Source organism: Saccharomycodes ludwigii, chromosome III (assembly GCF_020623625.1).
Source record: "Saccharomycodes ludwigii strain NBRC 1722 chromosome III, whole genome shotgun sequence".
In the NCBI taxonomy this organism is placed as follows: domain Eukaryota; kingdom Fungi; phylum Ascomycota; class Saccharomycetes; order Saccharomycodales; family Saccharomycodaceae; genus Saccharomycodes; species Saccharomycodes ludwigii.
The window spans coordinates 1,511,777-1,532,414 of NC_060202.1; the positions used below are offsets into that span (position 1 = coordinate 1,511,777).

Consider the following 20,638-nt stretch of genomic DNA (forward strand, 5'->3'; position numbering starts at 1 on the left):
GATGTTAATTGTCACAAATAGATTATTTTCTTTTTTTATTTTTTTTTTTTTTTTTTTTTTTTTGATGGAAAAGATCTTTCCGTTCGCCCATGCCGACGCCTCCTATTACTTCCTTATGTCCTTTCCCTCCATCACATTTTTTTTAATTTTTTTTTTAATTTTTTTTATTTTTCAACTGTGCAACAACAACAACAACAAAAAGTAAACAATTAGTCATCTCTGGAAATTGTTCAATAAAGAGGGAAAAATATTTTATTTTTACTTTAAATTATACACAGATATAAATATAAATATAGATTATATATATATATATATAAATATCTCGGTATGTATTGAAATAAACAATAAATAATTAACTACTACTATTTCTATTAAAATATTCCTCTTTTATCGTTCAAAACGACTCTATTTTGCACCTTTTTTTCCCTTTTTCTTTTCTTTTCTTTTCTTTTTTTTTTTTTCATTTTCCTTCTCCGATTTCGTTATTCCTTTTTTCCTTTTTCGTTTTTTTTTTTTTTTTTTTTTTTGATGGTCAGGAGTTAAAATGTTCAAGCTAATCAGTAATAGATTTCACATTCTTCGTGTACCACTGCTCAGTAAAAGGTTCAACCCTCAATTCAACTGTCATCAAATAACCAGAAACATGTCAATAGAGCTTATCAAATCCTGTTTAAATCATATCGAAAATTTACCAAAATTGGCTGATCCTTTAGAATCATCTAAACGTTTAGCTTCATATACAGCAGTGGATACCCATTTTTTACCCCTTTTATCAAAACAAAGAGATCTAGTTGTTGGTGTAGGAAGTGGAACCACAGTAGTTTATGTTGCTGAAAGGTTGGGTGAGATAAAAGCCAAAATAAATCGTAGTCTGTCCCAATATGAAATTATTTGTATACCTACTGGGTTTCAATCTAAGCAATTAATATTAGATAATAATTTGAGACTAGGAAATATTGAGGAATATCCTAAAATCGACATTGTATTTGATGGTGCTGACGAAAGTGATCCAAAATTAAATTTAATCAAAGGTGGTGGAGCATGTTTATTTCAAGAAAAATTAATTAGTAGAAGTGCTTCAGTTTTTATTGTTGTTGCTGATTACAGGAAACAAGTGGAAAATATCGGGTCCAAATGGAGTGTACCAATTGAGGTTGTCCCATCATCCTATGTTTATGTGACAAATCAATTAAAAATAAAATTTGGTCATATCCTGCAAAAATGCAGCGTCAGACAAGGTGGGAAAGCCAAAGCCGGTCCTGTTGTCACTGATAATGGTAATTTTATAATTGATGTTAACTTTGGTAAAATAACAAAACCAACTGAACTACACGAAGAATTAATTAAGATTGTTGGAATTGTTGAAACCGGCATTTTTCCTAATGTTAATTGTGAAGCGGCATACTTTGGTCACTCAGATGGTACCGTTGTTTCTATAAAGATTGAACCTACGGCTGTGTTCTCACAATGAGTGTAATTTTTAATTTCTATTGATCTTTACCAAAACAATAAAGTTTTTTTTTTTTTTTTTTTTTTTTTCTTTATACTCTATTATTTACTTTAGCTATTGGTGTATTTTTATTTGGTATTATTAGCAATCCAAGATAAACCCTCTACTAAACCTTGACCAGTCAAAGCATTACTCCCAACACAACACCATAATTGTCTATTTTTCTTTATATTTTTGTCTAATTCCAGGTACTTAGATAGTTCTTGTGGCTTCATAGCTGTTTTTAAATCTTGCTTGTTAGCCAATACTAGTAAAGTAACATTTTGCATTTCCTTTTCACCAATAATATTATACAATTCCTCCTTGGCTTCATTTAATCTGCTTCTATCGGAACTATCAATAACAAAAATTAAAGCATTTGTAGCAGGATAATAATGTCTCCAAAGTGGTCGCAATCTTTCTTGTCCACCGACGTCCCACATATTGAATTTAACTTTTTTGTATGATACAGTCTCTACATTGAAACCAACAGTTGGCGCTTCATGTGTTTTAACTTTGTTTAATTTTAGTTTATATAATATACTAGTTTTCCCGGCATTATCTAGACCTAGCATCAAGATTTTCATCTCTCTTGAGCCAAATACTTTACCTAAAGCCCTTGAAATAGAGCTACCCATGGCTGTTTTTATATATTTATTTTGTTATAGCGTGGTGTGTATGTTTTTGTTTTATTTATATCGTAAAAGATGCTAGTTATTATTATCCTTTATTACTTGTTAAAGGGAGAAAAAGAAGAGGAAGGAAAAAAAAAAAAAAAATAAACAAATAAACTATATAGTCATTAAATAATTAAATTTTTTTTTTTTCTTTTTCTTTTTTTTTCAACTTCTCGGTTTAATAATAATAATAATAATCGAAAACCAAACCTTTTGACTTTCTAAATAATCATCATTAGAAAAGAGAAACAATAGAAGGAATATGTTTCAAAATGAAACAAAAATGCGTAGAGGGATAATAGAACAAAAAAAAAAAAAGAAAATATCGTCATTTCCAATCTATTTTGTACGCTATTTTATTGAATATTAAACGTTAAAAAATATATGTATTTTTTTTTTTGCAAAACTCAGACATTTCACTACTTTAAAACAAAAATTGTATATATAAATTTAAACGTTATTCTTTATTTTGTCTAACCCGCCCTACCAAAACAAACAATATTTAACTTTTTTTTTTTTTTTTTTTTTTAGGAGAAAATAAATCACATCCACTTCCAACTTACCCGCATGAACAAGCCCTGCCATATTCATATACATTACACGTTTCATTTTAAAAAGGTAATAGCAAATCCCAATCAAAAAACTTTACCGGTAATAATATACATTCCCCCCGGCTCTTCTCATCCTTTATTCTTTTATAAAACTACATCAATTTCCTAAAAAGTTAACAATTGAAAGGAAAGAAAGGAAAACAAACGCGGACTACACCCTACAAGAACTAATTATGGATTTTAGTATTTCTTCTAGCTTACCATTAGAAGCTCAAAAATTATTGGAGGAGCTAATTATCGATTATAAAGAAGAAAACCTAACTCCCAAAGGTTATCTTAAAAAGAGACAACTGTTACTAGATTCTTATAAAAATGTTCGATCCCCATCAAAATCCATAAAAATACACAAAACAAATGGTAGCTTACTATCATCCTCAACAGCATCTTTCGAATCAATGTCAATAATATCCCCTGAACCCTCTTTATACAAAGTAACCACAACTACATCCTCAAACAATAATAATAGCAGCAATATTATAGAAAGCAAATCTCCGCTTAATAGTAATAATAATAATAATAATAATAATAATAGTTATAATGACAACGAAAACTCATTGATGGTAATGAAAAATAAAAATAATCCATCAAATAATAATAAACTGACACCAGCATCCTCAACATCGTTAAGAATATCAAGAACAAACACTTCGGCGAGCACTAATAACAGCTCCAACAATAAAGGTAATGTCAAAAGAAGATTATCGCAAATATCTTTACCGTTTTCTCCGGATAGTGGAGAATATGATCCAATGACTCCTCTGTTACCCCGTGTTGAAAAATTAACTTCTACTTTCAAAGGTGCTTCTTTGCCAGCTATATTACGTGCGAGATCGCAATTGCAAGCCAAAGAAACTGCATTGATTATAGTCAATCATAAAAATAAAGAAACTGTCATATCCTGGGAAAAATTATACTTGAGATCGGAAAAAATTGCTCATGAATTATCAAAAAGTAAATCCCTATATAAAATGGATAAAGTGTTGTTGTGGTTTAACAGAGATGATGTCATAGAATTCGCTGTTTCTCTATTTGGTTGTTTTATCTCTGGTATGATTGCTGTTCCAGTTAGTTTCGAGACTTATTCTTTAAACGAAATTATCGAAATTGTAAAATTAACAAATTCCAAAACTATTATTATATCGGAGGATGCATCAAAGCAATTGACAAATTTAACAACATCTAATGGGAAACTGAAGTTGATTAAAAGCGACTTTTTTTCTAAAATCACTTTCGTAAAATCCTCCGATATGGGCATATACAGCAAAGCTAAAAAAATCCAACCGATTTTCGATATTCCAAGCATCTCCTATATCGAATTCACAAGGACCCCATTAGGCAAATTATCCGGTGTAGTAATGAAACATAAAATTTTGGAGAATCAATTTGAAACTTTTTCCTCAATTATAAATTCAAGACTAAACTCTTTGAGAGCTTCAGCCACAAAAAAAACTTCCGCTAATAGCATCATCAGACCTTTAACAGCCTCGAGTGGTGGGTCAGCTAGGAGACGTTTTATAACAGTCAATACATTGGATACCACAAGAAATAGTGGGTTGGTGCTAGGACTATTGTTCAATATATATACCGGTAATTTAATGGTATCCGGAGATAGCAAACACATTTTGACCACGAGTGGTGGTTTTGAAACTCTAATTGATAAATATAGAGCAGATATTATATTAAGTGATCAATTACAATTAAAGCAAGTCGTTATTAACTATTTGGATAATCCAGAAGTTTCTTCAAAAAAAAGGAAACAAAGGGTTGACTTTAGTTGTATTAAATTTTGTTTCACAACATGTACCACAATAGATACAGATGTGAGCGAAATGATCGTTCACAAATGGTTAAAAAATTTAGGTGGTATGGATGCGTCCCAATGCTACAGTCCGATTTTAACATTACCTGATTTCGGTGGGATTTTCATCTCCTTAAAAGATCAGCTAGGTAAACTAGAAAATTTCCCGTTGCATGATCCTAAATTAAGACTGCAAGATGACTTGTTTATAGAAAAGGAAGTCCTAAAGGAAAATATTATTAAACCCAGTATTACTGCAATGATCAATGCATCTTCCTCAACACAAAATTTCATCAGACTAGCGTCCTTTGGCTATCCAATTCCAGATAGTTATGTCGCAATAGTTAATCCAGATGATGGTACTCTAGTACAAGACTTGACGGTCGGTGAAGTCTGGATCTCTTCTCCTACCATTACTGACGAATTTTATCAAATGGATAAAGTTAATGAATTTGTTTTTAACGCCAAAATCAATTACACGGAAATGTTTAGAATGTTACGGGCAAGTAAATCATCTTCCTCGATAGTTGAGAAACTAAGGACCATTATGACTACATGCACTACCAATTTGAAATTTTTAAGAACCAAATTAATGGGGTTTGTTCATAACGGACGTATTTTCATTTTATCTTTAGTGGAGGATATGATTTTGCAAAATAAATTAATTAGGCTGCCAAATTGGTCTCATACAAGCGATTTAACCAAATCTAAAAACATCGAAAAGAAACGAAGATTAGTACAAACACATTATTTACAACACATCACTGAAAACCTAGTAAGAACCGTTGAATATGTCTTAGAAGTCAGTGCCTTTGAATTGCCTCAAAACAAGGATGAACATTTTTTGGTTATGTGTGTAGAATCTACTTATTTAAGAAATTCGGCCCTAACCATAGCCAATAATGATTCTGTAACAACGGTGGGGTCGTCAAATTCAGTTCAAAAATTGGAAAAAACTTTGAATGCCTTGTTGGAAAAAATTTACAAGATATTATGGATTTTCCATAAGATTCAACCATTTTGTATTATGCTTCTACCACCTGGTTCATTACCTAAGCGGTACTGTTCTTTAGAAATAGCAAACAGTATTGTTGAAAAAAAATTTTTTAGTGGTGAACTAAATTCAAAATTTGTAAAATTTCAGTTGGACAATGTAATACTAGATTTTGTTCCCCATTCTTCCTATTATAATGAAAGCATATTTAGTGAACATTTATCAGAGTTAAGACACAAAGCTATTGGGCAAAATATTAATCAGCATTTTGGAAACGTAAATTTGGAAAAATTTTGGCAAACTTCAGGGATAGATTTTAGGGATAAAACTGTAGATACGAGATCAAATATTGTTTTAACATCTTTCACTTCCATAATGGATATTTTGCAGTGGAGAAGTAAAAACCAACCAAATGATTTTGCATTTAGCGATGGCCAGGTTAGTGGTAGTGGCGGTAGTTTGGCTAATAATAATGGGAATAACTATCATAAAAATGTTTCCTGGAGACAATTTGATAATATAGTGGCATCATTTTTGAAAAAAATCATTGATTCCAAAACGCCATTGAAAGCGGGGGATCCCATCGTAATTATTGCCGAAAATTCTGTAGAGTATGCTGCGATGGTTAATGCCTGTTTCTACTGTGGGTTTTTGGTTATCCCACTCCCTGTTTTCAAAGATAGTACTGCCACGGAAAATGTTCTGCTTTTAGTAAACATCGTTAAATCCTATAAAGTTAAAAGAATTTTTGTGGATGGGAAACATTTCACGTTGTTAGATGACAATACATTGACAAGTAAAATGCTAAAAAAATATAAAAATGAAATCCCCAAGATAACTAATTTTTCAAAAATAAAGAAAAGGCAGAAATTGCTCATTACTGATTGTAAAACCATCATGAAATCTAAGTACAAGTATGGCCGACTGCAGAAAGCCGGATGTGTTATATGGATCGATAAAGAAACCGATATCAATCTAAACACCAATGTGGTAATGAACCACCCATTATTACTAAATATGTGTAAAATTATCAAGGAGACATTGAAAATGTCCAGTGATACCCGTATTCTATCGTGTTGTAGACATACCAATGGAATTGGGTTTTTGCAAAGCTGTTTGTTAGGTATATATGTCGGCACTACGACTACATCCTTTAGTTCTTCCGACATTTATCATGATATCACTGAGTTTTTAATTGCTTTGCAGAATTTAAATATCAAAGATTTGTATCTATCCCCTGAATTTTTAACTTTTGTGCTACAAAAGGCAAATGAGTTTTTGACACAACACGAAATATATGATAAAAGGAACAATGATTCTAAGATTAAAAATGCACATTTAAAACCTTTTTTTTTAAAAAACGTTGCCAACATCATAGTTCCATTTTCTGGAAGGCCACGAACGGATTTGATTGAATCTTTAATAAGGAAATATCCGCAAATTGGTTGCACAAACCTGAATGTTAATTATTTATATGAACATAGATTTAATCCTTTCGTTTCGGTGAGGTCCTACCTTGGAATTCCGCCCGTGCACGTGTATTTGGATCCAGAATCTTTAAGAGAAGGTACTATAAAGGAGGTGGATCCCCATGTTACCAACGATTATATTTGTTTACAGGATAGTGGTATTGTTCCAGTTTGTACTTTAGTCTCTATTGTTAATCCAGAAACAAGGAAACTATGTTATTCCGGTGAGATAGGCGAAATTTGGTGTTGTTCTGAAGAAAATTCCTATGACTATTATATTGCTAATTTGGATCAAAAACCTTTGCTTCAAAATAAAGCGCCATCGAATAAAGCTGCTAAGACTTATAAATTACAAAAAGAAAAATTTATCACTTCACAGTTCAATAGCAAAATCAATAACGGTGGCGTGAATGATAGTTTAACATACTTGCGTACAGGTGATTTGGGTTTCATGAGAAGTTTTACTAAAATTGATGACCGTGGTAATAAATTGAACCTAGCATTATTATACGTTTTAGGTGGCATACATGAAACTATAGAAAATTTGGGCTTAACTCATTTTGTGGTGGACTTGGAGAAAACTATCATTAATACACATGCAAGTATTGCTAATTGTATGGTTGCTAAAGTGGGCGGGTTTTTAAGTTGTATAGTAGAAATGAAAAAAGAGAAAAATCGGCCAGAACATTCAAATATTGTTTCATTGATAGTTGCAATGTTATTGAAAAAACATGGTGTTATTTTAGATTTATGTTGTTTTGCCAAATGTGGTGCCTTAACATCCAAATATTTTGACTGGCATAAAAACCGAAGAAATATATTAACGAATTGGATTAACAAAAACATAGTTATCGAGGATAGTTATGGAACTAATTTCGGAGAGAATACGTCATTATATTTGCTTTCTGATTTTGAAACTCAGAAATGATCATAATGAGGGAGGGGGAGGGGGAGTTTTTTCTTTTTTCTTTTTTCTTTTTTTTTTTTTTTTTTCCTCCATTTATTTAAATAATGCTCTTGATGTATATATGTATATAATATATAAAAAGAAGAAAAAAAAAATCTATAGTTTTAATTGTACCTTTATATAATAAGTAACCAAAAATGGTAAACTAACAACTAGCAATGGATATTGTAATAACAAGAAAAATGAAACACAATCCATTTGAGTTGTATCGGTTGCATTTAATGGTGTATAGCTTGCAGTAAAATAAATAATAGTAGTCATTGAAGGTAAAGCCCAATCAATGACAATGACAAATAATAGCATTTTATCATCAATGATATTCAACCAGCCTGCTTTAATCAATCTTTCACACCATAATACACCAAAAATTGGCATTATACATTGTCTTAGAAAAACTAAAACCACCGCAGATTTCCAAAACCCTGGATACAAGTCTTTGATTTCTAAGCTACCTAGCGTACCACCCAATAATAATAACCCAAATGGAACTGAAGCCGCGCCTACATAACTGGTAAAATCCATAAAAAAGTTTAATGCTGGTTCTTCATCAGGAGCTTGACGAATACGAGGAGCATCGGCCGCTGTAACAAATAAGGCCTTGACCCAAGGAATAAAACAAATTATTAATGCAAGTATAACTGCTATACTACATGGACGTAGACAATTTTTCAAAAAAAAAAGAAAAAAGTTTAAAATTTTAAAATTTTTCATAAAATTAGGTATAATCTTGGACTTCCCCGAAGCTTCTATATCTTTTTTTCTGACAGCTGCATCTTGTGTAACCATTCTGGCTAAATGGGAGGACATAACTTTCTGTAGTTTGTTAGATGCTACTGAATCTGATGATTTTGTGTTATTGTTATCGGTTGCATCGCCATCATTTGGGTCCAAATTGGACACATTGTTGCCATCTTCATCTAAATCATTTCCAAATTGGTCAACTCTTGAATAATGTCTAATTAATGCGTCCATACCTGTGGGATTAGGTATCTTCGTAGACGATGGAGTAACAGAAGATGTGTGTGACAGAGTAGACAATGATCTACGACGCATAATAGCATTAGTATTATTATCTTTCGAAGTGTACTGTACAGGATCTTTTGATCTTTTATTTGCATTTTTGGTATTTTTATTACTGCCTTGTATTAATTTTTCAGCTGGTTGTGTAACTTTGTTGTTTTTGGTATCAGGAATATTGTCATTTGGTTTTAAATTTGGAGTACTTGAATCTATAGAACTTATCGTTGACTCCAATGACTCTACGTCAGGAGTAGGTATTGGCAAAGAAGAAGAGTTTGAGCTATCTTCTTTTGCGTTATGAAGATTAGTGGTAGTATCATTGATCTTGCTTGAACTTGAATTTTTACTACTGGAATCATCATTGGCTATTTCCTTTGATGAACTATTTTCTACGTCAGAATAATCTGCACTTTCTTCATCTTTGTAGTTGAAATCCATTTCAATTAATAAAAAGCCACCAAGATTAAATACACAAATCATCCACATTGCCATAAAAATAATAACACAAGCAACACCTTTCTCACCCTCTGCTTCTGTAAAAATTAACCCAGTGTCCATAGTTTGTAGATAAGCAATTGGTAAATCACTAATATTGGGGAACATACCTCCTGCTAGAATCCCACCATACCATTTTTTGGGGACGGGTAATAAACAACGAACAACCCAAGCAAAAAATAAGCCAGTGCCAAAGATTAGGATAGATGATAGACATATAATACCTACATCTTTAATGTCTTTGTCTTCTATGTTAGCTACGATTTTATTAAAGGATAAACATGGTAATAAAACAATAAGAACAATCTGTGAAATAATTTTTGTTGCCTCTGCAGTTAAAATATTGGCTTTGGCTAGTATAAACCCTGTGCCCATAATTAAATAAATTTTTATAATGGGTTTTACTGAAGACCATATAACTTTTCCTATTTTAATTGTCATTTGTGATGGTTATGTTTGGTCAATTGTTCTGGTATATTTTTTTTATTAAACTTTTGCTTAGTACCTGGCTATGAGATTCGAGTTATGTAGTTCTAGTGGCGTAAGCCAAGCAAATTGTAATTTTTTCCTTTTTTATAAGTTTATATGCTTATTAAAATAGATGATAATGAAGATGATGATGATGATGATGATAATAGTAATAGCAATATTGATTATGACCCATCCACGCTTTTTGTTTTTTCTACCCACGCTTTTGCTTCGTTCTATATATGTGCACCCGTACACTTGACGACACCCACAATGATTAAGCTGATTGGATAATTATTATGAGTAATATTTTAAAGCACTTTTTTTTTTGTTTTTTTTTTGTTCTTTCCTCAGCCAATAATAACAATAATAAACGGTTGTCATTGATAGTGAATAAATCTTCTGCATAAACTTCACGGCACTAAAATCTTATTTATTCTATCAGGTTTTATTGATAATTTGGTAATAAAAGTGTATTTAAATAGTACCAATGTTTTCTACGGTCAAATCTATATCAATTTATATCTTAATTTTTATTTTATTTTATTTTTTTTCTTCGAATTTAGATTATCAAGTCTTAACCTCGATTATAAATAAGCATATAAGAAGGACAATATAAAAAATATACTTATAATCGCTATTTTTCACTTTTTGTTGGTCATGAAATCTGAATCGCTCTATCTACCAATCTTATATTACCGACGGACAGGGTATAACATTCCCGGATAACAGATAAAATATCTTTTATTCCATTTTTATAAACGAATCTTACCCAGTCAAAAAAAAAAAAAAAATTTAAAAAAAAATTAAAAAAAAAAAGATGTATGTTTTTTCCTTTATTTTTAATTTTTTTTTTTTTTTTTTTTTTTTCTATTGAACCATTGTAAGTTCTTATTTCTTCTATAATATATTATACTAACGTATGATAGGTAAGATATAATACAAAAAAGTAAAAAAAAAAAAAAATAAAGGTGGTACAAAAAAGTTAAAAAAACAAAACAAAAAAAGTTTACAATATTGAAAAATTAGGCATTTCAAAATTGTTGTCATTTATAAAAGGTAGAACCTTAAAGATTGTTAACACTACTAGTATTGGTGTTACCGCTGTTGTTGCTACAAACCTTAGTAGATCCCTCCTTTCAACTTCCAAGCCCATTATAAGTTATAGGGGCTACTTTAATACTAATAAATCCATTTCCCCTCCTTTTCCATATTCGTCTAGGAAGTTTATAGTTAGCAACAAAAATCCAACATTACCTCACAATTTTCATCAGCAAAGATTTATTTCATTAAACAGTTTTATTAACATTTTAAATAGAATTAAACTAAAGTATAAATTTAAGTGGAGTAGAAAAAAAAACATAAATTTTCCTGAAACACCAGAACAAAAACCTAGAGGGAGTGTCACTATTGGAAAACAGACAAAAAAAAGGAAATTATCCTTTATATTGAATATCCTAAAGTATCGGAGCAAAAGAAAGAGACAAGCATTAAGAAACCTCGCATTTTTTTGGAAACCTAATAATATGACCTATGACTATAATGGAAATTCTAAAAGGAAAAGAATATACAATATTATGAAAAATACAAAGGATGCATACTTACCTACCATTACATCTAGTTTCAACCAGTTAAGATCAGAGGCTTCAAGTTCTATGAAATATTATTATAACAACAGTGTTAGCAATGTTTATGATCAAAGTAACCAACAAGAATATCAGCATCAAAACGCAGAAAATACTAAAGAGTTTTTAAACAATGCAAAAATAGTAATATACCCGATATATAGTACGTTTAACTCTGTCGAAAACCTATATCTAACTCATGTCAAGGGGAACATATACTTACCAGGCGTCATGAATAGAAAAAATAGATTAATTTATTCGTTGTGTAAACAGCTGATGAGGAAACCTACAAATTCTGACACTTTAACTACACTAATCGAAAATCAAGAAATTAGTCGTAATGGTAGCATGCATCATAATGATATTGACGATACTGCTTCAGTTGCATCGTCCGCATTTCCTTCGTCATTAGCATCATCGCCCTCCTCCTCCTCCTCCCCCTCTTCTTCTTCTTCTTCTTCTTCTTCTCCTGATCTTAGCTCGGTAATATCATCAAAAAATACAAATACTAGCGAAAACAGTAATAAAATATTTGATTCCAGGATTTCAGGGTTTTTGTCCAAGGGAGTTAATAATTGTCAAATTTCACTGTACGTAGATAATCAATTATATGCTAATCTGAAAAGTGATGAGTTAGGTAATTTTGAATGCCTACTAACAACTATCAAGATGCCGAATAATGTTACATGCAAATGTCTTCTCAACAGCAATATATCTAACTCTATCAATGTCGTTCACTATTCAGAAAGTGCTATTAGCGTAATAAGCGATATTGATGATACTATAAAGCATACTGGTGTTGTAGGAGACAAACGATCTTTAATCTGTAACACATTTCAAAATGATTACTCTCAGTGGTTAATTCCATCGGTTTCTAAATGGTACGGCCTGTTGTCTCATAATTATAGCATAGAGTTTTTTTACGTTTCAAATTCTCCAATCCAATTATACCCATTTTTACAAGAGTTTATATCACAATTCTACCCCAGTGGGGTAATATTTTTAAAAGAATATTTTCAAGGTAACTTATTGAGTAATATTATGGTTTCTTCAGCTAAAAGGAAGTTAGGGTTCATAGCTAAGGTTATTAGAGATTATCCCTCAAAGAAATTTATTTTAATTGGTGATTCTGGTGAAAAAGATTTGGAGGCTTATATAACAACTGCAATTATGTTCCCCAAACAGGTATTAGCCATATACATTAGAAGTGTTCCAGGTTCATTGAGTGATTTAGATAATAATGATGAAATAATTAGACAAAATTTGAATGATATGATCGAAAAACATTATTTAAACATTACTCAAGAACATGATTCTTCTGCAACTTGTCATAATGTAAATGAACATATTACCTTATCGTCACCTCCATTGAGTAATCATAGAAATAACAGCCCTGAGGTCATACCGGATTTAATAACCTTCGATGATGATTGCCATGATGAAAATACAACGGTTGACACCATAAAATCAACATCGTCATCTTATTCTTCTTCTTCTTCTTCTTCTCCGCCAAGGAAACCATTTAAAAAGAAGAATTTATTAACTCCAGAAATTGAGGAAGAAATAAAAAGATCACAAACACCTTCAACCGCGGGTTCAATATCTACAATAACTAGTGTACCAGGCGCGGCATCAACTATTACTGGGGATAATAGCAGTGATAGTTGCAGTAGAGCTTTAATGGAAAAGAAAAAACCGCCTGTTCCACGTAAAAGCAACGCTGTTAATGCTGCATATTCTAGAGCAATTTTAGATGGTTCGACAAAAGCAACACCCATAACACCTGTCTTGAAAACTACGGCATCAAGGCCCCCACCACCGCCTGTACCTCCACGTAAAACAGTCAATAGTTGTAAAAGTACTAGTACAAACATAGCTAAAGATGTGCAAAATAATCACATTGCAGCATCAAATAGCTCATACGCCAATGATCAAGATGGTGGAAATAAAAATACAAGAGAATTTGAGGATGAGGATGAGGATGATTATTGTTATTATACACCATCATCTCAAAATGATTATGGTTCTTATGAAACTTTTATGGATAAAAGGGCTGATATGTGGAGGAGGAGGGTGGAGCACGCCATTACTCAACTATCCACTGTGGCCTTCAGAAACGGTACTCAAAATAAAATAAGATTAAAATTTTTCAAGGATGATTGTTTGCAAGATAGTATTGATGTCATAGAAGAAGCATCTGGTGATAAATGTGGCAATGATGACCAAGTCAATGTTAATAAAGATAACATGGAACCACCAAGTTTGATATGAAAGGGTGAAAGTCTTGTACTACAGTTCTTCCCCTTCCCTCCAATCTTTTTTTTTTTTGAAAAAAAGAAAAAAAAAAAAAGAAAAAGTTTATTATATTTTATATATAGGTATAGAAGCATACTTATATTTATATATTAATATTATTATACATAATGCATTCCAGTTATGGCTACAATCTAAATGATCATTATAGTTATTATATATTTGCTTCTAAAATACTGGATTATCACCATCACCATAATCTTTAATATGCTCGTTTGCTTCTTTTAGTCTTTCTTGCTCGATAACTTCTTGCATTTCAGACATATCCCAAGCAGTACCATTAGTACCATCATCATAAGTGGCTTCTTCTTCATCAGCCCATGTTTTGTTTTCAGCATAATGTTTTTGAATTATTTCACGTCCGGTCAATTTCTGCTTACCATTGGCCATTCGCCTAACGGTATTTTCTGCATTAATTTTTGCAATATCATGTGTTTTTTTCCATTCGGCAAAATTGGCCTTAGTAATTGGGGTTAGTTTAGATTTATCCAATTTATTTCTCTCTGTTTCTAAAAATTCTTCCAACGTAATCTTTGGTTGGTTTTCTAAAGCTTCCCTTTCTAATCTCTGTTGCTCTTTGGTTTTCAATACAAAACCCTCAGGAAGAGCGTGTTTATACATACATTTATCACCGCCGTTTGGACAAACCCAAAACCAACCATACTTTCCATTTTCGACAGCTTCCAAAAAAAATTTACAAACTTTATCTGTAGTAGTTCTTGGATTCCCATGTTTAGATAAAATAACACTTCTTAATTTTTCCTCATCCCACTTATCCATAGTATCTTCTAATTTTCTAGTGTCCTGGTATAAATCTTTCTTTTCCATTCTACGACCTACGGTTAAATCATGGCTAAATTTACAACGAGCACCCTTATTACAATTTCCCAATTTAAACAAAGCACAAACAACAGTTTTTGGATCTACACCAGCCCTAACTCTTTGGTCTATTACTGGGTTAAACAATGCTTTTTTTTCAGCTTCCATAGCCTCCTTTAGTTTTTTTTCCTCTAATTTCTTTCTCTTTAGTTCTTCTTTCTTTGGATCTCCACTTTGTGCATTAACTTGTTTAATGTAATTTTGAACTCTCTTGGATTTATTCTTATTTTTCATACCAAAAGTTTTGTCCACATTATCCTTTTTTCTGCCCTCTTTGGCATTAGCATTTCTCTTTGGTGGCATTATTGGATACGTATTAACACTGTTTTTTTTTTTGTTTTTTTTTTTTTCCTTTTCCCTTTCTAAAGTCTTTTACTGTCTAGGATATAAATTAAAAAAAAAAAGAAAAAAAAAAAAAAAAAATTAGAGTTATAAGCAATAAACAGTATATTATTTTAGTACCAAAAATTCATCGTGAAAAACAGCAAGATTCTAAAAAGAGGAAAGACGAAAAATTTGTTTTTCTTGAAAAAAAAAAAAAAAGAAAAAAGAAAAAAGAAAAGAAAGGAGAAAAAGTTTTTTTTTTCGCACATCGGATTAATCCTTGTTCGTACTTTTTGATATTTGAAATATTTAAATAAAAAAAAAATAAAAAAAATCAATGATCTTTAATTAACCTTTTTTTTTTTTTTTTTTTTTCCTTTGGTCCTTCACACATTGCCCTCTTCCCCACCATTTCCCCTTACACAAGTTTTAATTTCTTTTGCTATTCTTGATTATTTAACATGTCCAAAAAAAAAAAAAAAAAAAAGAAAAAGCACAGACTTACTAAACAAACACATTTAACTTTGAAAACATACAATTTTTAATTCAACTCTACTTCCTAGGTAATAAAAACTTAAGAAGGATCACTAATAATATTCAATGGGACAATCAAGAATTATTGTAAAAAGAGCAGTTACAGAATTGGTTTCTAGAAGTAATGCTGCTACTAAGAATCAGACTCTAGCTCTTAAAAGAAAAGCTTTAGACACCTATAAAAAATTTTATTATAGTACTGCAAGTGCCAAAAATTCTACTACAAATAAATGTCACGGAAACACTAATGGTAGCACTACCAGTAAAAATCTCACAAAAATTGCTTATGCGGCTGCCTCTACTTTTGTTGCCTGCTATTACATGTATTATGGTTCATTTAATAACAATACCTTTTTTATTAGGTCTGATAGTAATACTGGAGAGGTAAGAAATTATTCTACCACTACTGTTAATAATAAACAACCGTTGTCTCCATCTACATCAACTTTTAACGGTAATATCGATAATGGTACAATTACAAAAGCTGGTATAGAGCGTACGAAATCGTACTCAACTGATACAATACCTATATTATCACCAGATGAGGTAGAAAAGGTCTTGCATGCTAATGAATATAGTTATTTAGTGGATCGCAATGGAAGTAAAATTTTTAGATTTGATGTTTCTCAATTGCCATCCAATAATCCAATAGAAGATAATCATGTTGAACAAATCTTGGCCATTCCATCCACAAAAGATGATATATGGTTTTTTGGCATTTTTGATGGACATTCAGGCCCATTTACTAGTGCTAAGTTAGCCAAAGATATTGTACCATATGTAACGCATTATTTAAGAGAAAATTTAGGGTCCGATGCCCCCAATTTTGAAAATGACTTGTTGGTAGAGACCGCTTTAAAGGGTGCATTTTTATCCTTGGATAACGATATCGTACTTAACGGTTTTAAGGAGCTTTTCAATCAACCTTCAAAACGAACCCTACTAGAAAAAACTATGCCGGCCGTATCTGGCGCATGTTGTTTATTAAGTATGTATGACACTTTGAGCTCTACTCTAAGGGTGGCTTTAGCTGGTGATTCAAGAGCATTATTGGTATCGTCAGTGGAATCAGAAAACAACAACGACGCTGCTTGGAAAGTTAAATCGTTAACTATAGATCAAACAGGTGATAATATCGAAGAAATAGAGAGGATTAGATCTGAGCATCCTGAAGATGAATTTAAAACATGTATAAGGAATGGGCGTATTTTAGGCTCGTTACAGCCTTCTCGTGCCTTTGGTGATTATAGATATAAGATTGATGGTATTGATAACAGGAAAATAAGTGATTTACCATCGGAGGTTAAAATGTTTTTAAGAGCACCGCCAAAGAATTTAAAAACGCCACCCTATGTCACTGCCGAACCTGTTGTTACTAGTGTTAAAATCGATCCATCCAAGGATAAATTTATGGTTATTGCTAGTGATGGGTTGTTTGAATTGTTAAGCAACGAGGAGATTGCCTCCCTGGTAATTAATTGGAAAGATAAAGCTGTAAATAAGCATTCTGTCGTTGATGTTTCTCCAGACCTTGAATCACAAAGACCACCTTTCAGATATAAGTCTTCCAAAACTGAATCTTCAGATGCAATTAATAATAATAGGCCTTTATTGCAAGATGAAAATATTGCTACCCATATAATTAGAAACGCATTAAGTTGTGGTGGTAAACAAGACTATGTAAATGCTTTTGTTAGTATTCCATCACCAATGAGTAGGTCGTACAGAGACGATTTAACTGTGACTGTTGTGTTTTTTGGTAAGGATGAAAAGCCAGAAGTTGGCAGTGCTGCTAATAAAAATACCGGTGGTGTTTATTTAAATGAAATTGGAACTACACCAATTGCAAAACCTAAGTTATGAAAATATTGAACAAAAATTGTCTTTATGTATAGAAACTTTTTTTTTTTTTTTTTTTTTTTTTTTTAGCGTTTTATTTATTTATTTATTATGGATTGCTAGGTCAATCGATTTTGAACCTATTTAGCTTAATTCTTTTATATTGGTATGTGTATTCTATAAGATTTTTTAAATAGTACCTTAAAACAATGTCGATGTTAATTAAATTATAAGTAGCTAATTTTTTCTTTTTGTTGTTGTTGTTGTAGGTACCCTCAAACGCTTTTAGCTTTATAAAAGTTTGGTTATTTTTTTTTTTTTTTCTTTCTTTTTATTTTTTCATTAGCGATAAGGCATTTACAAATCGCACAGTTAAAATATTCAAAGATTGTTGTTGTACTTTTCCTTTTTTAACGCCTTCCCCCTTTTTTTAATTTTGTCTTTAATAATAATATATTTTTTTTTTCTGAATTTTCTGAAAGAGTAATATAAAAAAAAAAAAAAAAAATGTTTTATGATTTTCCTGAATTCAAATAGGTCAATTTACTAAGAACAAGCACCACTTATAATAAAGAAAACTATATAGTCATAAACTTCCAAAAAGCATGAACGCCACCACAAATCAAGCAACTTCTATTAAATTGGTATTACTAGGTGAATCCGCTGTTGGTAAATCATCCATTGTCCTACGTTTTGTTTCCAATGATTTTGCTGAAAATAAAGAACCAACTATTGGTGCAGCCTTTTTAACTCAACGTGTTACTCTACCCGATGATACAATTATAAAATTCGAAATTTGGGATACTGCAGGCCAAGAACGTTTTGCTAGTTTAGCTCCTATGTATTATCGTAATGCCCAAGCTGCTGTTGTTGTTTATGACTTAACTTCTCCTCAATCTTTCTTAAAGGCCAGACACTGGGTTAAATTGTTACGTGAACAAAGTGGGAATAATATTATAATCGCGCTAGTGGCGAATAAGTTGGACCTATGTGAAGAACAAGCACAACCAGAGACTGAACAAGAAGAAACCGAACCTAGGGGAAATGTTAGGAAAGTGGCTAAAGAAGAAGGCCAAAAACTGGCTGATGATGAAGGGTTGATGTTTTTTGAGACATCTGCTAAAACAGGTGAAGGGATTAATAACGTTTTTCTATCTATTGCTGAAAAAATACCATTAAAAAAGAAGGGAAATGAGCAGGAATCTGCTACTTTCAATGGCAATGGTCAAAGTGAGAATAGTACTAGTAGTAATGGCAGAATCGATTTGAATGCTAGAAATGGATCAAGCGAAGCATGTGGTTGTTAGTTTGATAATAAATAAATGATATTTGCATGTCTTATTTACTATTATTATTATTATTACTATTATTAAACTACAAGAATGTACTTATTATTATATAAATTTTTGTCCTTTTTTTTTTTTTTTTTGTTTTATTATTATTATACTTATCAGTTTATACTCGTATATACCTGTCAATTCTAGGATTATTGTTTCTTTTTATTTATTTAGCCTATGGATCCTTTCACTCAGAGTGCTTTGGATTATTTTTATTTTTTTTCTTCCCTATGGATTTGATAGATATATTTAATAGTATCATATGTTCTTATTCTTTATCTTTAGGAACAAGAACATATCGGTATCATAAATACATTTTTGGTGAATATAACACGAGCACTACTCTTTTTTTTTTTTTTTTTTTTTTTTTTTTTTTTTTTTTCGTATTTCCTTTTATACCTCGACAAAATAAACTATTTAGTTGATACTCCCCCCAATCACATTTTCAAAAAAAAAAAAAAAAATAAAGATGAATAATAAATGAAAATGCGCAAAGATTCTACTGCCACTGCTGTTAATAATAAAAATAACAATAACAATAATAATAATAATAATAATAATAATAATAGAGATGGGTTAATCACAGATGTAGAGGAGAAAAAGGCCTTTTTTAAAGTTATCAATTCATTTAGATGCTATGGGGAATATATGCAACAAAATTATTGGAAACCAAGAGCGATCAAGTGGGATACCTTGCCAAAAGAACAGCAAGAATGTTTACCTTGGTACAAATCATATTTAGAAGAATATCGCATGTGTATTTTACAAAATGCCAAGTTTTTGAATGATGTAGCAGATCATGCAATTTATTCTTGGGGATATCATGATGAAGATAACGACGATATGGAAATGCAGCCATCGATATCAGATATGGAAAAAACATTATCACTTTTTACTCAAATTGTTAGAGAATGGTCTGAAGAGTGTAAAGAAGAGCGTGGAATATCTAGGAAATTAATTTTGGACGCACTAAATTCATATAAAGATAAAGAAAATACAATTATTTTAGTACCCGGGTGTGGGTTAGGTAGATTAATTGTAGATTTAGTGTGTGAAGGCTATCAAGTGGAAGGCAACGAATTTACTTATCATATGTTGATTTTACTTCGATACGTTTTAAATTCAGGCTTGACAATAAACTCTATTAAAATATTCCCTCATATACACACTTTTTCTCATTTTAAAACACATTTGGAGCAGTTGAAACCGACTTCAATCCCTGATATAGATATATATAAAAGTATAATGAGTGATGAGTGCAAAGGTGCAATTAATTCTATAAATACTGGAAGTTTTATTGACCTATATGGCTCAAACTCCAATTTTATAAGGTATTCTGATTTTTATAGTATACATCCAAGAATTACCAGAGCTGAAAACACATCTAGCAAAAATGTGATTATAACTCAATTTTTTATTGACACTGGAGAAAATATTTTAGAGTATTTGGAAAGTGTTTCCAATTGTTTAGTAAGTGGTGGGTATTGGATTAATTTTGGACCCTTAAAGTATCATTTCGAGGATAGTTATGGCGCAATGGATATTTATCAAAAAGATGTTTATTCAAACGGTCAAGAATACAATAGACATCAAAATGTTCCGCTAAGGGGGTTAGAATTAAGTTACGATGACATTATTAACGTTTCGTGCAATGGTCGGTTTAATTTTAAATTAATTAATTCAAAATTTGATATTTTATCCACGTATGGTAAAAATAGAAATAATTTATTTAATTGTGCATTTTGGGTGATGCAAAAAAAAAGATAGGTTTATACAAAGAATAATGCATGAAATATATA

General features: G+C 31.2%; 9 protein-coding genes across 9 annotated transcripts; 6 read left to right on the plus strand and 3 right to left on the minus strand.

Annotated features, from left to right (window-relative positions):
* Positions 1-643: 643 nt before the first annotated feature.
* RKI1 (ribose-5-phosphate isomerase RKI1) lies at positions 644-1,471 on the plus strand (the record flags this gene model as incomplete). Its single annotated transcript, XM_046077578.1, has 1 exon — positions 644-1,471. One exon carries the CDS (start codon positions 644-646, stop codon positions 1,469-1,471), a length of 828 nt encoding a protein of 275 aa, XP_045935361.1.
* Positions 1,472-1,578: 107 nt separating this feature from the next.
* Positions 1,579-2,127, minus strand: ARF3 (Arf family GTPase ARF3; the record flags this gene model as incomplete). The annotated part of the gene is made up of 1 exon (XM_046077579.1): positions 1,579-2,127. One exon carries the CDS (start codon positions 2,125-2,127, stop codon positions 1,579-1,581), a length of 549 nt encoding a protein of 182 aa, XP_045935362.1.
* An 823-nt stretch (positions 2,128-2,950) lies between these two features.
* CMR2 (Cmr2p) lies at positions 2,951-7,966 on the plus strand (the record flags this gene model as incomplete). The annotated part of the gene is made up of 1 exon (XM_046077580.1): positions 2,951-7,966. One exon carries the CDS (start codon positions 2,951-2,953, stop codon positions 7,964-7,966), a length of 5,016 nt encoding a protein of 1,671 aa, XP_045935363.1.
* A 135-nt stretch (positions 7,967-8,101) lies between these two features.
* SCDLUD_002924 (uncharacterized protein) lies at positions 8,102-9,895 on the minus strand (the record flags this gene model as incomplete). Its single annotated transcript, XM_046077581.1, has 1 exon — positions 8,102-9,895. One exon carries the CDS (start codon positions 9,893-9,895, stop codon positions 8,102-8,104), a length of 1,794 nt encoding a protein of 597 aa, XP_045935364.1.
* A 1,670-nt stretch (positions 9,896-11,565) lies between these two features.
* Positions 11,566-13,884, plus strand: APP1 (phosphatidate phosphatase APP1; the record flags this gene model as incomplete). Its single annotated transcript, XM_046077582.1, has 1 exon — positions 11,566-13,884. The coding sequence occupies one exon, from the start codon at positions 11,566-11,568 to the stop codon at positions 13,882-13,884; it is 2,319 nt and encodes a 772-aa protein (XP_045935365.1).
* A 210-nt stretch (positions 13,885-14,094) lies between these two features.
* TMA46 (translation machinery-associated protein TMA46) lies at positions 14,095-15,108 on the minus strand (the record flags this gene model as incomplete). Its single annotated transcript, XM_046077583.1, has 1 exon — positions 14,095-15,108. One exon carries the CDS (start codon positions 15,106-15,108, stop codon positions 14,095-14,097), a length of 1,014 nt encoding a protein of 337 aa, XP_045935366.1.
* Positions 15,109-15,729: 621 nt separating this feature from the next.
* Positions 15,730-17,526, plus strand: PTC5 (type 2C protein phosphatase PTC5; the record flags this gene model as incomplete). Its single annotated transcript, XM_046077584.1, has 1 exon — positions 15,730-17,526. One exon carries the CDS (start codon positions 15,730-15,732, stop codon positions 17,524-17,526), a length of 1,797 nt encoding a protein of 598 aa, XP_045935367.1.
* Positions 17,527-18,107: 581 nt separating this feature from the next.
* Positions 18,108-18,809, plus strand: VPS21 (Rab family GTPase VPS21; the record flags this gene model as incomplete). The annotated part of the gene is made up of 1 exon (XM_046077585.1): positions 18,108-18,809. One exon carries the CDS (start codon positions 18,108-18,110, stop codon positions 18,807-18,809), a length of 702 nt encoding a protein of 233 aa, XP_045935368.1.
* Positions 18,810-19,325: 516 nt separating this feature from the next.
* On the plus strand, positions 19,326-20,606 carry SCDLUD_002929 (S-adenosylmethionine-dependent methyltransferase; the record flags this gene model as incomplete). The annotated part of the gene is made up of 1 exon (XM_046077586.1): positions 19,326-20,606. The coding sequence occupies one exon, from the start codon at positions 19,326-19,328 to the stop codon at positions 20,604-20,606; it is 1,281 nt and encodes a 426-aa protein (XP_045935369.1).
* Positions 20,607-20,638: the final 32 nt, after the last annotated feature.